Raw genomic sequence first — 19,215 nt, 5'->3', positions numbered from 1 at the left:
AATATTAAATCCAGAACCTGTTACCTGCCAAAACTCATTTTCATCTTCACAGAGGAAGGAAAGCTTAAAAAAACAGGCAAATTACTGCAGTAGAGTGAAGTAAACACAAGGGACAGAGTGTTTGTAAGGAAATGGTGCATTGCATCTATTTTGTTTTTATCATGTGTTTATTTATAGGCGCCTGCTATGAAAATGTTATCACAAGTTTTTTTTTTCCTCTTCTGTTTTTTTTTTAAAATCTTTTTACACATTCTACACATGGTTGGCAATGAAACTACTATTTCTTGTGGGAGTCTGCCTGAAACTTAAGTGTAACAGTTATTTTTACTAGCATTGGAAATTTGCTTCTGGGGCCTATGCTGGCAGAGACGGTGCTGCTTCCTGTCTGGCCAGAGAGCCACGGTTAACGTAGCTGGCAGTTTTTATAATCAGCAGCAGTCACAGAGGGTCTCCTGTTAACCCCACCTCCTCTTCTACTTCTTCAGAAAGTCACATAATGTCACATACCAGCTTCAAACTTTAACATCTTGTATTAGAAATGTATGTGATCGACACGAGTTGCCACTTCAGATCTTGATACTGATTTTCATTTGGATTTAGATCTGGACTTTGACAGTTACTACAGCTTTTTAGCTAAATTTAAAAGGTGACTTCTTCCACAAAGGCCAAAGATGTTTTGGAGGAAGCAGCTAATTAATGTGCTGTTGCCTAATTTCCCCAGATGAGCTGTGAATCTCGGCGGTTGGGTTAATATTCACCCCCTTTAACAGCACTGACCTAACTCAACAGAGGTCCAGCCAATTAGTGCAAGCAGTCTCACAAAGAGTGGACTGGAGATCACATGAGTGCATTGAGTGTGTCTTGGTACAAAGACAGCTGAGTCTGAAAAAAGAAAAAGAAAAAACCTCCTAGAAAATCAGAGAAAATGTTGCTGAAAAGTACAAGTCAGGGGATGGATACAAAAAAAATCTCTAAGGTACCAAACATCACTGGAGTTCAGTTAAATTCATCATCAAGAAATGAAGGAACATGACCCATATGTAAATCTGCCTACATCAGTCCGTTCTCACAAGCTGAGTAAGTTGAGGTAAAATGAACGCAATGAAATATAAGGAAATCCGGTTAGAAGATTTGTTTCTATCTGCAAGAGAACTACGGCTTCAGAGAACATTTATTTTCCATCAAGACAGTGACCCAATCCGTTTTGTTGATCTTGATTGTTTTGCAAAAACAATGAAGGGGTAAAACATCTCAGAGAGTGAATATGTTTTATAGGCATTGAACATCAGGGAATCTTGCAAAGCTCAGTGTTCATGACATCTTAGCCTCCAATATGGTCCTAGAAAGAAAAACGTGCTGGAATGTCTTACGATTAATAAAAAAAAAGCCTTTTTTGCTCTGTGTTTGACCTTTTTAATATGTAGGAAGATGCTGTACTATCAACCCTTGAGAATCACATTACCATCCACATTTTCAAACCTTAATCGGCGATGTTGCCGTTGGAGACGGTCAGTGAGGAGCGATGGCCAACCGGGGCTCTGTTATTATCCAACACAAACTGAGAAAGAACCACGGAAATGCTTGAGACTGCAGTCAGCGGTAATCCACCATTTCAGCACTTCTCCCTGATGGATTTACTCACACACACACACCCACACACACACACACACACACACACACACACCACACACACACACCGTGCCGCCTAAATAACCGCAGCTTGGAGTTGAACTACATGCTGACAGAGTCCATAATTAATGACCAGCCCTGTGATCCTGTCTTAGTAGAAAAGGGTTGCTTTCCCACAGATGCCTCGTGACATTTTCCTTCCATCACATTTGTCAAGTATAGAATACTGCCTAATCCTACTATATATTAAGAGAGAATTAATTGATAATTGAATAAATGTCAAGCTAATTAGTCATTTTTAGAGGCTATGCACAGATATGGGGAGCGACAGAAGGGCGGTGGTGGATTCTATTTAGTTTTTGTCCATTGATTTCACTTGTCCTCCTTCTCCTTGAGCATGAATGCTCTTGTCAGGCAACGGGGCCTCATTAAGGCTGCCAGAGAAGGGGGGGAAATGCCTGGGAGGGGGACATGCACTTTCCCCATCTGTCAAGGTCCACTCCTTTCCAGCTCCTGGGTTCAGAGCGATGTAAAAGAGCCATGCTGTCTGGTGAAACATTGCAGTGGCAGAGAGCAGCTTGGCTAATGATGACAGAATACAAGCCGACCAGACACCCTGGCTGACCAGCTCCGCAGCCTCACACAGAAAGGACTCCAGCTACTCAGCAGAGTGTTCGAGCTCTGGATGGACTCGGCTCGTCTTGTTAGGCTGTAGTGGAAAGGGAAGCACTCATTTGCCAGCTTGGGTCAGCAAGGATCCCCCTGCCTCTCCAGTTTTTAATGTGCCTCTTTAAATAAAAGTGTGCGCGCGCAGGATTAAGGGATAAAGAGGAGGATGAAACATGGGGATAGAGAGGGAGAACAGTGCCAGGCATTAGGCATAATAAAAATGGAGGCTGTGTTGTGTTTTCAGTTGTTGAGGGGTTGAGACAGAGGACTCGGCTTCCTTCTCACCCCAGGTTTTTCTTTTGATGATGGAGGTCCTGGTGAAGGTCTGGGTTTGGAGACAAGTTGGACGCCTGCCACGTTCTTTAAGACAGACTCCTCTTCCCTTTACAGCCCCTCCCTCACGGACCCCGATCTGCTTCTCTCTTGTGAGACGACCAGGATAAATGGTCTGTCATGAGTGATGGCCTCACCATGGGAGCCAATTAAACTGGCTCTGCGATTAAAGGAGTTTGTTCATTTAGCTATCTAAAGCCTGGCAGCATCCCTCATTCATTTCTGCACTGAGTGCTTCGCGGCTGCTGGTGATACTGCCGTTAATGCAGATTAAGTATGACTGAAGGTTGCATACATTAGGCCATTTATAAAAGACGTCTGGAACGATACGATCTGTGCAAGGAGGAACATAACCCCGGGGACAGGCTGTCGTGTTCGTCTCCAGGACACGACAGCGGGCCGACTACAAGGCGCTAAACAAAGCGTGGCGTTTTGTGTTGAAGACATGGCCCGCTAACTCAGCAGTTCCCCCTTGTGTGCAGGACCAGATTATTTAAAGGGTGTTTTTATCTGCTGATTGAGACTTAAAGAAAGTTCATGGTTTGAGCTCCTGCAGTGTGCCAACCGTTTCTTTCCCCGGCTCTTTGATGAGCTCTCTTCTGTGCTCCAACTAAACGGCAGGCTGCATTGTCCCGCTGGAAGGTGAAATCAAGTGTTAAGTCCTTTGTAGTAACTCTGACCAGCTTCCTTGCCCCTACTTAAAAACACAGCCACAACGTCATGCTACCACCACCATGTGTGCGTTAAGGGACCTCTATGTCTTATTAGGTTTGCAGTAGCGCCATATTATTTGCATTTTTGACTGATGGATTGAACACAGTTATGGACTATTGGTGTATTCCCTAAACAAGACACCTCATAGCTGTATTGCTTTGCACAGGATTGGTACATTATGATACACAAGAGTATAAAAAGAGACAGTCTATCCATACAGGCATAGCTGAATATTGCTTTAGAGACATGTGAGAAGATGCTTTTGAACTGCAACAACTGACAAGTGAGAAGCCCAGATCTTATTAAGAAGGCTGCTTTCAGAGTCTTTGATGCCAGAGCAAATAGCTGTCTCTGCCCTAATGGAGGTTTTCTTCCATACTAAAGCCTGCGTCAGAAACTGAGGAGCCAGTTTTCTCAACGACTGAAGGTTTTGCTGGAGTTCTTCTCAAAAAGAAAGACCCGTTTTGTCACCACAAAGTGCCCTGGACAGTAAAAAAAAACAAAAAAACAAAAGGAGCGGGGGCAATGCTAGACAAAACGGTTGTCGGTTCTTTTGTTAAAGGAGGTCTTAGGAAAGACGGACAGTCGGGATCTGTAGACTGTGCAGCCCAAGCTATTGATCAGCTTGCACTGTTGGCAAGGTGAAGACGCAGCTTTGTAAAGGGAGAGAAAGATTAGCTCCTTCTTTGCTACCTTCTCTGGCAGGTCTGCCCAGGGTCTGTTATCTTACTAGAAAATCTATGAGTGTGGAGAGCATCAATTGAAAATCCTCTCCACTTGAGAGTTAAACAGTTTTACTGTAGCGCTCGGCAGGTCGTTTTAATTCTATCCATGAAATAGAAATACGGGGGTGGTCGGATTCGGCTTCCCGTGTTCCCAGAGCTTTTCAGCCCTGCTAACTACAACTGATGCTTTCAGAATCTCATAGGTGCACAGCTGCGTCTGGGGACAGCTTGCAGAGAATAGCTTATCAGACTTCAATCGCAGACAGGCACTGGCGGTTTGAATGAGCGCAAGCTTTGCCCCCGCGCTCCTCAAATCGATGCCTATTATTATAAGAACGGTCTGGAGGCCTCAACTATTCATTTTTCTGGATTGGGAGTTAATGGGGGAAATCTGTGGGCGCTCTAAGATGTCTAATTACACTAATCAAGTTCTTTAATCGTGGTAATTCTTCATGGCTACAGAGGCACAGAAGACCTCTCTCAGATCAACGTCCTTCCAGATCCCCGGAGACTTGAATGACTTATTTGGCCTTTGTAAAATTACTAAATTCCTTTGCGGTACTTACACAATTTTAAAAATACACAGGTGACACGAGCAGTTAGATAGTTTACTGATTTACTGTATGTGATTTTGTGGATTGCTCATTTTCAGAGCAGAACAGATGGAACATTTGGGGGGAAGCGGATACCTTTATTGCTAAAAGAAGTGCTAATTAAACATGCGCTGGAGAGATGTGTTGATCCAGGGAGCATATCCTAATAGCATCTGACAAACATCCATATGTGGCCATTTACTCAAGTTAATTTAGAGCTCAACGTGTATTTTTGTCCAACTTTAATTGAAATGCTCCCAAGATACTTGGCTCAGGATCCTGCCGGCCTATACAGGGGAAAGTAGATGTTTGAAAACTTTGTGTAGACAGACATGTAACCTACTTTTCTGCATTTAAGCTATCTGATATGGGTCGAACTCTTTTGGTATCGCTCCACAAGCTTCTCACATCAGTTCAGACAGAAACGGTGAATCTGACTCAGGTTTGTAGGCCGTCTTGATCATACACACCTGTTCAGCTTTGCCCATCAATTGCACTAGCTCAGGCCTTTAGGATGGGCACCCACTCCAAAACATTTGACTTTGTTGACCTTGAGCCACTTTGTGATCAATGTTTAATGTATGCTCTGCATGGGAGAACCACTTGCTCCCATCTTCAACTTCCATGATGCTGCAACCACAAACATTTTGCATCGAACCATGTTTGTCTCAAACCCGTTTCCTTCCTGAGGAGTATGATGGCAGGTCATTTTCATGATAGTTATGTTCATAACCAAGGATGAACCAGGATATGAGCACGGCATTTTGATTGATTTCTGAATGATGTTTCACAACAAAGCATGATGTGCCTCAAATTAATCTGTCAGAAGCCTTAAACCCACGAAATCCCCTTTTCAGCTTTCACAGATTGTTTCAAAGCAGTGATGTAAGAGAAAGTTGAGTCACTTTTCAGAAACAAATTCTATCATTATTCAAGTTCTTAGAAAATACGGGAAAACATGGGTGCCTCTTCCCAGGTGGGTAGAGTATAAGAGTAGCACTGCTTCAACATATTTTGTTCAAGTAAAAGTAAAAATTATCCATCCAAGAAATTATTCAAGTACGAGTGAAAGAGTATTTGGTAAAAAAAAACACATCTTAAGTACAACACTACTGATCAAAACATTAATCATTTAATATTTCAAAATTACATAATCAAAATTTAAAGTTATGTGCAAATGTAGGTGGTTTTTTTTAATAAGAAGAATTCATAAAAATAATTACAAAATATTTTTTCCAACTCAATGTTTTTCAATATAAAATATATTAAACTTAACAAGAACTACAGATGTGTGTCTCTTTCTGGTGAATCTTTGGTTTAAACAAGCTCCATCCAGAGAAGTTAGTCTCAGTGGGTAGACTATCCAGAAATGTTATTCAAGTAAAAGTAAAAAGTACAGCATAGTAAAAATACTCCTTTTTCCCCAAAAAAGTTACTCAAGTAAATGTAACTAGTTACTACCCAACTCTGCCCCTTCCTGAGTTAGAACAGGAAAGGTTGAGTCTAATTAAATGTCCGACAGTCAGAGAAATTTGTATTTCTCTTTTTATACAGTAAATATATCCAAATGGTTTCAGCTGTTGGCTCCTCCGTTTAAATCCGGTAGCATTTATACCACGCATCAACTTTCTGTTTGTCGCACACAACCAGCGTTTGCTGAACGTCATTGTTTAGGACGAAGCACTTGAGCAGGAGAGGGGAGGATAAGAGGAAACGGATTCTGTTGACTGCGTGTCAACAAACTCCACAAACCCCATCTTCGCTTCTGATGGGCTGTTGTCAACAGCGCTCGTCGCAAATGCTTAAAGTCTTACAACATAAAGGCAGAAATCTCACAGGCATGGTAAGTGTTTGGCCAGAACCAATGAGTTAAATATTCAGCATTGTGTACCAGCTTCTTCGAGCCACGGAGAAACATCTGACGGAGCAGGGTGACGGCTGCAGAGCTTCGGCTAATGTATGGTGATGGCTCCTGCACTGTGAACAGAAAGCCATGAATATAAAGTGTTGGTCTGGGCTCTCCGTTGTGCTGAGCTGACGGCTGCTGAGCGGAGGGATTGTTGCACAGCTGGACGGGACAGAGCCGTCGCACCGTCCCGCTTCCCCTCAGCTCAAATGTCTCTCAGCTATTTCTGATGGCCATCACCCTTCTCTTAATCTCATTCTCCACATCGCCATTGTGCCGACAGCTACCAGCTATCCACTGCTGCATCCTGGGAAAAGCAACCACCCCTCAGACTAATGTCGTTTCTATGCAGATACGAGATGCTGGCTAATTCACAAGTCGGCTAATATATCTGTGAAATCCTTTCCAATGTACTTATTGCACTTTTGCACATCTTTCCTGTGCAAAAATGTTGGCTACAAGTTACAACCCCAGTTTCAATGAGTTTTGTTAGGATTATGAAATGTATGCAAAACGCCATGTGTGGTTAAGAACTGACACCGGCCATGACTCAGTGACAGGGAGGTTGATTAGGTGATGTGAAGATGGATGGAGCCTGAAATGTGTCACAGATTTGACATTTGAGGGATTCTTCATGTGTTAAAATGGCCCACGCAAAATCCAGCACTGCAAAAACACAGAATTGTACCAAGTATTTTTGGTACTACGTGAAATGAGGCAACACTAACTGATAAGTAACTTTTCAGCTAGAAGTAGGAACTTGTTTTAAGTCAATAATTACTTAAAATTGATGAAAATGTATTAGGTAAACATGCAGATTATTTCATTTATAGCACTGAAAAAATGTCATAAGTGAAGTAACTAGTACTTTTTTAAAATCAAAAATAAGGAATTATTTACTTAAAACAAGCTCCTATATCTTGTTGAAAGGTTTCTTGTAAGTTAGTAAGTTTAATTGCACCACAAATAATCTGTATTTGTGTTTATTGGATTTTGTGTTTGTGCAGTGTGACTTAAAACCATTTACAATCCATGGCAAGGCTTGAAAACCATTTACAATCCATGGCAAGGCTTGAAAATCGAGCTATAAGAAAAGAAAATATTAAAGAGACAAGAGTTCAGTCTCTAGATGTGCAAAGCTAGTAGAGGCGTGCTCCAAAACCTTGTGGGTGTAATTACAAAAAAGTAAAAAAAAATTCAAGGATGGAAGTGAACTAAATAAAAAATATATATGTCACTATTTTCAAAATAATTTTGCATTTAAAAAATCTGTCCTTTTCTTTCTACTTCTCAATTAAATGCTACATTATGTTGGTCTATTTCCAAAATTAAAGTTACAAGCGAGAATTTGAAGAAATCCCGGGGAAATGAATACTTTTGACATTTATATCTGGACATCATGCAGATTGTCTTAAAAATTTTAAATTGGAAGGGGAAAAAAAGGTTTCCTTGGATCTCTGCTTGATTGCAGCGCCGTGTTCTGGTCCTGCGCAGTGAGCTGCTCAGAGGCAAACGGCCATCTAACGCAACAGGCTTCTAAAAGAACCGGAATCAGGAGGGCTTCCTGTCTGCGTCAGCCAGAGAACAGGACAAACACAAACCCAATACCTGCTAAAGGCAATGGTGTGCAACTCTTTCAGGACGACTTCAAAGTTCAGCTCACGCAGCTTGCACCTGAATTATTCATGAGCCGCCTTCAAACTTCACAGCTCCCAGGATGACCAAGTTGATTTATACTTTTCCCATTACATGAAACCTTAAAAAAAAGAAGTTCAGTGCATAATATCACGTGTACGTAAGACGTAGGATTAATGTGCTTCTTTCAAGCTTTTCTAAAAGCAAAAAATGCCTGAAGAGCCTGTTCTCAGTGAATGTATATTGAAAATATATTGAAAATTTTATAAATGTCAATAGCCATATTGAAATTGGCTATTGATATGCTTAGCGATAGCCAATTTTATCTTTTATTCCCAAAATAAAAGCTATGGGTAACTTTTATTTGCCCAAAAGTTTCAGTGTACTTTTGGGCAAATAAGTGTTTAACACGCACTGATGCTTGGTTATGTAGAAATTTTTAGTGAGAAGAATAATGACCTAAAATGTCCAAAATGCAACACAGTAAGTTGAGTTATGGTCCCGTTGACGATTTAGTCGTAAAAGCTCTGCTCTGAACAGGTTGCTGTGCTAACACACACATAATCTTAGAAAATAAAAATGTAGCTCAAGGTTGCATAGATGGATTGTATTTACCAACAACTGTTTTATTTGTTATTCCTTTTACTCAATGGAGCTGCAATATAAATAAGCCTTTTTGAATTCTACGGCATCCACAACTGGCTTGAACTTTTTGAGATAATAGAAATCTTCTTGTGTACCTCTGCAGTGGTTTTCATTATTCTGTGTGGATTGTGGAGAACTCCTCTCAGAATAAAACGTGACGCGCTGTGCAGGCCGGGGACAGCACTGACTCATTATTTAGTTATTGGTCGATCAAGACGGATTTCTTTGGCATTTTTTTGTGGCTCTGTGTGGAAGCAGGAGATGTGGCGACTACCACGGAAACATCTGGCAAATATGTTGGATGATATTTCCCGATGCTTGAGCTGCAGTCGCTGCTGCTGTTGCTTACGAGCTCCACATTCAAAACTGTAAATAATAGATAAATATGTAGTTGTTTTTTAACTTTTGTTCTTCACACCTTCAGGTACACCGAGGAGGAGATCCGACAGAAAGTGAGCACATTCAGACAGATGCTGATGGACAAGGAGGGTGTTATCACCAGAGAGGGCGCTCACACACAACCCATGTAAGTTACATTACATTTAGCTTATTCTGAAGATGTGTCTTTTTATTTCCTCTGTTTATTAGCTGCACATTTTATTGTGAAAACGTAGGAAAATGTTGGACATTACAGAAGAATGAGTGCAGAAATTGTTAAAAAAAAATCAAATCAGCAAAGTTAGATGTGTTATTTGATCAGAGGGCACGTCCTAATCTTACTTCAGTATTCTTTTACCCGTCTTTATAGTTAGACTCAGACGTTTTCATACGCTAATTGTGGATATGAATGTCATATGGTCTTTTAATGATGCATTTGAGTCATTCTTATTCGGTGTGAAAGGATTGTATTATTAAATCTTTATTTGAACTGAACGGATTATTTTATTCTAGCAGAAAATATCAGTGGAATAATTTCACTGAATTCCGATCCAGAGCCCCACAGCATTCTGGGGGATGTAGGCAGAGGAAAGGCTTTAGCTGCTCAACGTCTCGTGATGAGCTAAAAACAATTGGTGGCATCAATTAATTCACTCACTCTTTGGTTACTTAGCAACAGCCAGTTGAGAAAATTGTGCAGCAACAGTTTCAGGTTTCTCCACCGCGCCTCATAACTGCTTAAAAAAAAAAACAATGGTGTGGAGTGAATACCGTTGATAAAACAGGAAAGATCCCACCACCAGTTTCGCAGTACTTCAGATAATCAAAACAATTAACCTGTCTATTAATCGATATCGACCGATTTAAAACTCTTGTATCGCTAGGAAGTTACTGAGCCACCACGCACTTTTTTTAATATTGATTAGCAAGCTTCTGATATAAGTATCTGATTGGATATTTGAACACTTCTTATTAAAAAATGGTAAAGCTTGTTTAATTTTCATGTTTTACAACTCGAACTTTGCGCAGAAGGCTGAGAGGGAGCTGGTCTCATCTGGAGCAAAGGAGTTTAGACGAAGACAGTCACAGTGTGCGTACTCTGAACACACCGCAGAAAAAGGCACCTCCGAATCACGAGTAACGGGAACAGCAGAGGCGTAGGCATGGCGGCCTTCTGAGCCAGTCCATCACACATTCAGAGGCGGCGGAGCGGAGTCGACCTGACCGACCTTTGTGAACTTATGAACTAGTGAAGTTCATGCATCCTGTGTCTCAGACACAGCTAATGACTCTTCCCTCCTTTGCACCTCATCCGGTGTCTGACATTTACCTAGAAGATGCTGAGATGTGGAGCACTGCTGACGGAGTGGCTTTTGCTGCATGCAAAGTTACACAACGGTGAATATATTGACATTTATGGCCCAGCCAAAGTAAAAGTCAAAGACTGACAAAGGTATGTAGCATTCTGCCAATTACATTTGAGGTGAGTTTAGGTCGTAGGCGGCCACATCCAGAAATGGTTCATCTGCAAACAAAACCGATGATAAGAAAATTTTCTTAAGAAAATGTGTGTCTCACTCTCATGAAATGAGCCGATACAAAATCGACAGAAAGACTTTGCAAATCAAGGTTCCAAAGAATTTATCAGGACAGAATATTTAAGTCCAGGAGTGTTCACATAATTTTATGCTGATCTCTAAGATGACCCTAAAGCCATAAAGGCTTTTTTATGTTTCCCTAAAGAAAATAACTGCTTCATTAATCTCAGAACCGTGTTTAAAGAGTTTGTTCACTGTCAAACGAATTTAAGTTTAAACTTTAAAAAGTAGATTTTGAAGCAGAGACAATAATTTTTTTAAAATCTGCGTTTTGTCGGTCAATCTAATGAACGGTCTTAGTTGAGAACTACTTCGATTTAAATGTATCAAAGACAGATGTGATATCTCACATCTGTCTTTGTCTTTGTCGCTCAGGCTGATCTCACCAGAGGAAGCAACATGCCGACAGATTTCACTTATCAAAAGATATTGCAGCGTTTTAATATTCCAATATTCTTTGCACAGCCAACACCGGCTTGTTTTACCGTGACCCCTAGAGAGATTCCCAGATCATTTAGTTCTTACCGAGCAGAAAAAAATAATGCTACACATTAAAATATTTGTATGCAAAGTTCCTAAATAACGAATCCCGACAACCTCACCGCTGAATACGCTCTTGCTTTGAGTGCATTTCTGCTCAGTAGTAGCAGTTAAGGGGAGCCCATAATTTTTTTTCAGTGAGTTATGTAACTGGGAGGAGGCGAGGGCCCCATAGAGTAGTTTACTACTGTTACACACTGGCTCATAAAAAACCCTGCTGTAGGGATAGATGTGCAGCCTCCTCCTTCATACTTACTACTGTCTGCATTGATTTCTCCGAAGACTGGATGGGAAGCGAGAGAATGAATGCCGTTGAGTAACTCCGAGTTACGCACGAAATCTGCGCAATCTGTGCAGGATTAATGTGCAAGCTGACCCAGCATCGGCTTCGCAGAACAACTGTCGGATGAAATACTAGAGAGAGACCGGATTTATTTGAGAACAGAAACATGGCGTAGTAGATGTGACTTTACAGTTCAGCCGTTTTGCATAGTCCCTGCTAGCTAACGTAGCTCAGTTCTTCAGATGTAGTTAAACAGATGAGCTTCAAATCACAGCAGGAGCAAGATCTAGCACCGCTCGAATGTCGAGGAATCCGACTTCCACCACAAAATAACACACTGTAACTCTGGGCAGCATTGAGAACAGGACTGATCCTTCAGTGGCCGAGCGGCTGTCTGAGCACAGACATGCACTTTGTGCTGCGGCCCCGAGGAGGGCCTCGGTCACAGTCCATCACTGCCAGGTCCCAGGGACAAAGGCTGAACCAGGAAACCTCTCGCCTCACCGCTGCAGCACCGAGCGCGGGGGATGCTCGTTCATCTGCCTAACAGGGCGGCTGTGTGGCTAGACAGATGTCTCCCGCATATTGGAGCCTGGCACCAATTAGGAGATTAAGAACTGGGTGGGGAATTAGTTGATTCATCACTAATGACTGAGCACAGGCGGCACTGGATAGTTTAAATTGTTGTTAATTGCTTTTTTTGGCAGTGTGTTTCAATGCTGCCTCCCTGGCCTAAAGCGGGAAGCCACACAGACGGCTTATTTCAGTTTGTAGAAGGACACAGTGACATATTGTGGAAGTTGATCCATCCTGCTGCAAATAGTTACTTTTAGAGCTAATTCTTCACTGGACAGAGAGACAGACCACATTGTAGTCCATACTTCATCTGATGTGTCCTTGAACGGGTAGCTTTTTAAAGTTGGTAACACTTTGATGGGGTGTGCATAAGACTGACATGATACCAGTTATGAACATGAAGGAGTCTTTATGAATGAGTGCAGTCATGAAGTGTCATTCGGTAAATAATGACACTTTTCATACAAAGCTGCTCTAAAAGTTGCATTAAAAGTCCATTAAAAGTGCCAATTTTGCATTTAAGTGTCATTATTTACAAAATCATGCAAAGTTGGGACTTTTAATGCAACTTTTAAAACAACTTTACATTAAAAGTGTCATTATTTACTGAACGACACGTCATAACAGTCTTGAACATTCATAAAGACTCCTTCACGCTCTTGTCATGTTTATGACAGTACCATGTCAATCTCATGCACACCCCGTCAAATAAAGTGTTACCAAAGATTTTAAAAAGTTTATAACCTACCTGCAGTAAAACAAAAACAAAACAAAAACTCTCTTAGCATCCTAATTTACAGGATTCATACAGGTGCTTGAAATCCTTGAAAATGCTTGCATTTCAATTTCCATGGTTTGGAAAGTGCTTGATACTTTGTCGTAAAGTGCAGTTTGATTAAACCCTAAATCTGGAGAACATTATTTACAGTTGAAACCAGATATTTTCATACACCCAGTTTAAAGACACAGACACATTTATTTTTTTATCAGTGTCTGAAGTTAAATCAGATTGAACATTTCTCATTGTAGGTCAGTTAGAATTGAAAATAATTATTTCTATTTGCTAAAAGCCAGAAAATTTAGTAAGAATTTTTTTTAGAGATTCTTTTTTAACTAACTTTGTATATTATGTTTAAGCATTTAATCTGAGCAGGAAAATCATTTACCTTACAGGATTTGCTTGGATTGTCTTGATGAATATTTATTTAAGTAATTAATACTTATTAATCTGTGTAACTGAAATTAAGTGTTGCTTATATTTTATATGTTACAGTTATTGAAAACGGGAGCATTTTCAAAACATAAAATTTGTCATATTTTAGCTTCTCTTGTCTCTGTTGCCACCAGACAAGATGTCTTCAGATTTTATTTACCTTCTGTAACATGTAACAATAAATTGAATCTCTTTCTTAATTGATTTGTATTGTTTTTATCTCAAAAGCGTATCATGAAAAGTGCGTGGGAAAAATGTACGAATCCTAAATTTAGTTTAAATCCAGATGAGCTGGTGATGGAGGATGGTGTTACGGACCGGTCCAAAAGAGTGAAGCCCAAAGTCGATTACCTCTTTTTAAAAAAACAACTCTAGGGCAAAGAGGGGAGCTGCTCCATTAACAAATCTTTTCTGCAAACAAACCATGTAAAGCATTTCTAATCAGAGTAATGATCTGGTAAAAAAAAAAAAAAAAAGAAATAAAGAGAGAGATGTGCAACTCCAAAACATTATGGTGGTTTAAATGAACATTGTTTTAGTGATTTTTACTGTGCCTTACCTTTCTACTCTGTAGTTAACGGCCGAGAAAACTTGACATGCTTTGTTCTTGGTATACGTTTCACACAGGATGATTCCCCCTTTATATCCGCTCTGCTGGAAACGGACACCCGCCTGTCAATATAACATGTGCAGGGGTTCAATTTCAAGTTGCGAATCAGCAAATTACTGGGCAGCAACTGAGGGCATCAAGGGATCTTGCACGTGGTGGAGTTCAAATCGAGCATCAGAATGGGAAAGAACCAGCCGACTGTGAACGTGTCCTGGTTGAAGGTGCCAGACAGGCTGATCTGAGTGTTTCAGAAACTGTTCATCTGCTGGGAGTTTCACGTACAGCCTGCTCTCAGGAGTGCAGAGGATGCTCGAAAAAGAGAAAATATCCAGCGAGAAGCAGGTCTGTGAATCAAAAATAATGTCAGAGATCAGAGGAGAATTGGCAGACTTGTTTGAGATGATCGAATGGGAAAAGCAGCTCAAATATCCACGGTGGGAAACATTGAGTCTATTTATGCTGTGATATTCAGATGGTCGGGTCAGAATGTAGAAATGTGGAATCATTGATTCTTCCTGCCTGGAATAAATGGAGTATTTGTGATATTTTCTGAACACTGCGGACCCCTTCGTGCCATTTGAGTATTGTTTAAACTCCAAATCTTACCTGATTATTGTTGCTGACCATCCCCATCCCTTTCTGTCCATCTCCTGCTGGTTATGTCTGTCAGTGTAATGCACCGTGCTGCAAAGCTCAGTTAATCTCAAATGGTTTTTTCGAACATGACGGTAAATTCTCTATGCTATAACTTTGGTGAAAAAAAAAAAAATCAACTTCGTCTGCGTTCTCTCACTGCTAACTAACATCTCGACAGAGACAACCAATCCGAGCCAGGAGGAGGATCTTAATGCTGTCAATCATGCTTGTGAACACACTGCTAAGACTGAACCCTTTCTCTCTGCCATGCTATGGCTTGTTCACCCCAACAGATGCTAGTTAGCATGTGATGAACAGTTTTCCTGAAACGGTAAGTAATTTCTCCACCATTAGTGTTTTTTTACCAGCGCATACACGAGCTTGATTGACAGCCCTAAGACCTTTCCTCCGTCTCTGATCGGTTGGTTCGGGCTGCGTTTCTGTGGACGACAATAATAGCTCAGCGAGGAGGTAGAGAAGAATGATTTTATTTTCACAGACTCTTGTATTAACCTATCAGTCACAACATAGTGACAGTTTTAACAAGCATGTCAAAAAAATGTATTTTTTTTATTTCATAAAAGTTACACACCCCAGCTTTAAATCTACATTCATTTAAACTCAATCATATCAATTGTGAAACCTCCATATTTCCTACAGCTGGTTGCTTCTCTCGGCCGTCTGTCTCAGACTGTAGGTTTCGTTCTCATTTCCTATTAGTGAGATTTAAACCAGACTGTCGTGGTAAAATAAGTTGTTTTTCTTTTTGTTTTTTTTAGCTGATTCACAGCATCCCTGCTGGGCCCATCCGTGCTCAGCCAATTAAGGGCTCTGCTGCCTCGTGTCTTCCTAACAAACCGCTCTGCCTTCCCCCTCTAGATACCCAACATCACATATTATCTAGATTTCTTTGCTTTCCATTCAGATCTGATATAGAGGTTTGTCTTATGGAGCGCGTTTGATGTTGTCACTTAGGAATCGCTATCCTTTGCTTTATTAAATTGTTTCGGCGTGTCGCTTCAGCTTCTTCTCTTCATTACTCCACTCTTGTTTTATTCTCTCCCCCGCTGGTTGGGGCGGCAATTCATCAAGGTGACGTTTGTGTCCTCATCCCTCTGAGATAACTTGTACACATCCAGCCACTGAACGTATTCAAAAAAGGCAATTATGGTTTTTTAATTACAATGGGACAAGACTGTGTCACAGAAATGGGTGAGTGTGTCTTTTTTTTTTTTTTACGACTGCATTGACATGGTGAGGTCAGGTTGGGTCAATTACACCGGGGGCATTAAAGGGAAATCGGGGCTATTGAGGCAGGAAGGATTAGGAAGGAGTTTGCAGCCATCTGTCAGAAAATACAATGCGGTGTGTCAGAAGAGTTGGAAGATATTAATCCCACAAGCTGGGCGTAAATTGGAAAGCAGTGTTCTCAGATGTGGGGTCAGGGGAAATAAGAAATGTCCTAACAAAACTTCATCCACAGTAAAAGAAATAAAATTTAAATTAATACGTTGCATAACGGGTTTATGTTGTTGGGACCTTTTTTTGCGGTAGAGTTACAAAGTGACCTACAAAAGTATTCATACCGGAACAGTTTTTCACATTTTGTACAAACAAAAACTTTAACATGTTTTATTAAATTATACATAAAAATCTGAAAATAGCTAGACCATTAAAAATGTAAAGATATGTTGGACCAGTTACAGTTTGTTAAAAGGCGAACCTCTCTTTTGCAGACTCTAACAGGTTTCCTTCTAGGACTGTCCTGTATTCAGCTTTTCTTACCCAGAACATTTGCCCCCAGCATGCTGCTGCCTCCACCATGCCTCACCCAGAGGAAGGTTCAGCCAGGTTGATGTGCAGTCTTTGTTCTCCGCCACACATAAAGGGAATGAAATAAAGGTGTGAATGGGATCCAACTTAAAATAAACTATAGAATAAAATAGGATAATTAGGATTATTGGAGTGTTGGTAGTTAGCAGGAGCTTTAACAAAATTTTATTACCCGTAATTCCAGGCAACTCCATTGAAATGCTCATATTATGAGTAAATAATTGTTGCACACATTTTCTTTTGCACCTTTGGAAACATGAAAATGTCTTTTCTTTTTCATGTGTTTTTATCCTTGGTGTTAAAAGTCTGAGGCAGCAACCACACACACTATGAGGCTGCTGGTATCATCTGACCCCTAGTTAACTTCTCTAGACTTTAAATAGCACAAACAGTGAGCAATACTTTATGATAAATATAGTGTACTTCGCCTGCTAATATTGCGTTGGTTTCTGGGAGGATTATCACAGTTTGCATGTTGCTGCACTTTATCATTCAGTCTGCTCTCTCCGCTGACGAACATGAGTCATAAATAAAATTAGCTTTTCTGTTGTTTCCGCTTCTGTTGTGTCCACAATACACAGCAAACTTGGGCGTCGGTTTAAAGCAGTAAAGCAGTAAGACGGTTTTTGGAAAGCTCACTTCATGATCCTTGACTGCTGATCCTCCAGGGTGAACCACTTCCACTATCAGCCCGACGAGTACGAAGACGACCTAGACGCGGTCGGCTACGCAGACGGAGACTACGAACAGGACTACCACAGCGATGACAGGTGGGCTAACGAGGGAATGGGAATCAAATCATTCCTACAAAAGATTTCTGAGAATTTCTTTGGAGAAAATGAAATGGGAAACCCAGCAGAAACATTCATTCAGCCTAACCCTGCAAAATGTTGCTGCCATCGGCCTGCACTCAGAAAATAACAAGTTCAGTTTCTTATAAGCAATTTGCTTTCATTGCAGAGACGTAATGCGTTGTTATTGCAATTTGGCTGAATGGACTGAGGAAATGAGAAAAATTTACATTTGTTATGTCATCACCAAGGCGCCAAAGCAACACCAAATAACTATAATCTAATACTGAGAACTGAAAATGATTGTAATAACAATCACCAGTAAATGCTTTTGCACCGCCTGACTCTGCCTCCTTTTTATTTGTTTTTGTTTTTGTTTTTGTTCTCCGGCCAATTCAGAATGAAAAGGAAATCAACCAGCTCTCCATCCCCCCGCCCAAAGAAAAGGAAGAAGAAGAAGTCTGGCCGTCGAAGGAGTCGGTGAGTGGAAACAGCCCCTCCTAACGACGCTTCCTCTTCCTGTTTCTTTTCCAGGCTTGCTGAAGGGATAATTACTCATGGTGCAATTACTCTCGATGGTTTTGTGGAATGAAATCCTAATCGTTTTTCTGTGAATATTGCAAATGAGTCATCAGATACCATAACCGTGGAGGTGGGGAATGATGGGATAAGTATGCGCATATCTCTCCTCTTTTTTTCTTTTTTTTTTTGACAATGTCAGCCAAAAAAGAAAGGGAGGAAAGAAGAATCTATCAGCAGCCTGAGACTCCGGTGTCATACCTGCCTCCCTCACCTTCTCTTCATCAACAGGTTTGGCAGCTCGTCGCCCACTCGCAGAGAGAAGAAGAAGAAGAGTGGGAAGAAGCACAAGCGAGACAGGTGAGCGTGTACAAGGTGTCATCAGTCACAAACAAACAAGAAAGCCTGGATTCATAAGGTGCTACGGCTGCATGTCTTTTTCCCTGAAGCTTGTTTGAGTTGCTGGTGGTCGGAACCGGATCCGACCGGACAGATACTTCAGGGACTTCTTCTCCGCCCTTGGGAAGAATACGTTTTTTTCTAATGGCTTCTGATAAATCAATGTCATTTTGTAAAACAATCCCATTCGTTTTGTTTTTTTTCTTTCATTTCTGATGATTGTTGGAGCCGAGCTCTGACAAATGAGAGGCTCATCAGGGATACAAACCGAGGCGTCGCACATTCAAACTCAGGACCGTCTCTGACAACACATTCGTTACGGTTTGGCTCACGGAACATAACGCATGGAAGGAAACCGTCATCGAAAAGTACTTACAAATTAAATTTATTCGATGAGAAACAATAGATGCTGAGGAGGAAGAAGAGGAAGGAAAATGCTGCCTGAAGACGATGAGGAGTCACTCCATTTACAATCAACACCAGTTACATTCAGAAACAGGAACGCACAAAAAAGGGATTTCAGAGAAAAGACTCGAGGCTGCACCACATTTTTACCCCGACAACGATGTGAGCTGCAGAAACGGGGTTGCTTTCATCAGAAACCTAAATTATTCTCACAGAGACGCATCTAAATAATTCTCTTTTCTTTTTACTTTTATCTTCCCTCTTTTCTATATTTTGGATCAGTGTGCAACTTGTCGCAGTATCAATTATTACTGAGGAAGGCGAGAGAGAGAGGAAGGGAGTAAGACAGAGAAATTACCTGGGAAAAAAAAATAAAAGCACAGAGGGAAAAAACTGTTTGTGTTAAAAGACAGGCAGCTGTTTCCATGTCAGAATAATCAGTAATACAAAAAGGAGAAGAGAGGCAAGATAAAAGATGGAAAAGACAAAAGGAAAATGAGAAATGAAGGATTGAAACCACAATTCTGTGGCTGATTTCTGATCTGTGGTTTAGTAATTCTTTGATCAGCCAGTGCTGACTGTGGC

At 40.9% G+C, this 19,215-nt stretch overlaps 1 protein-coding gene across 1 annotated transcript in view; it reads left to right on the top strand.

Annotated features, from left to right (window-relative positions):
- The window catches only part of srrm3 (serine/arginine repetitive matrix 3), an 85,591-nt gene that overhangs the window by 46,885 nt on the left and 19,491 nt on the right, over positions 1 to 19,215 (top strand). The window contains exons 3-6 of the mRNA XM_016674286.1: positions 9,274 to 9,375; positions 17,185 to 17,286; positions 17,707 to 17,787; positions 18,118 to 18,186. Of these exons, the coding sequence (XP_016529772.1) occupies positions 9,274 to 9,375; positions 17,185 to 17,286; positions 17,707 to 17,787; positions 18,118 to 18,186 (354 nt within the window). The remainder of the gene's footprint in view (positions 1 to 9,273; positions 9,376 to 17,184; positions 17,287 to 17,706; positions 17,788 to 18,117; positions 18,187 to 19,215) is intronic.

The sequence above is a fragment of the Poecilia formosa genome, unplaced genomic scaffold (genome assembly GCF_000485575.1).
Source record: "Poecilia formosa unplaced genomic scaffold, Poecilia_formosa-5.1.2 Scaffold93, whole genome shotgun sequence".
In the NCBI taxonomy this organism is placed as follows: Eukaryota; Metazoa; Chordata; class Actinopteri; order Cyprinodontiformes; family Poeciliidae; genus Poecilia; species Poecilia formosa.
This window is presented reverse-complemented; position numbering and strand designations above follow the sequence as displayed.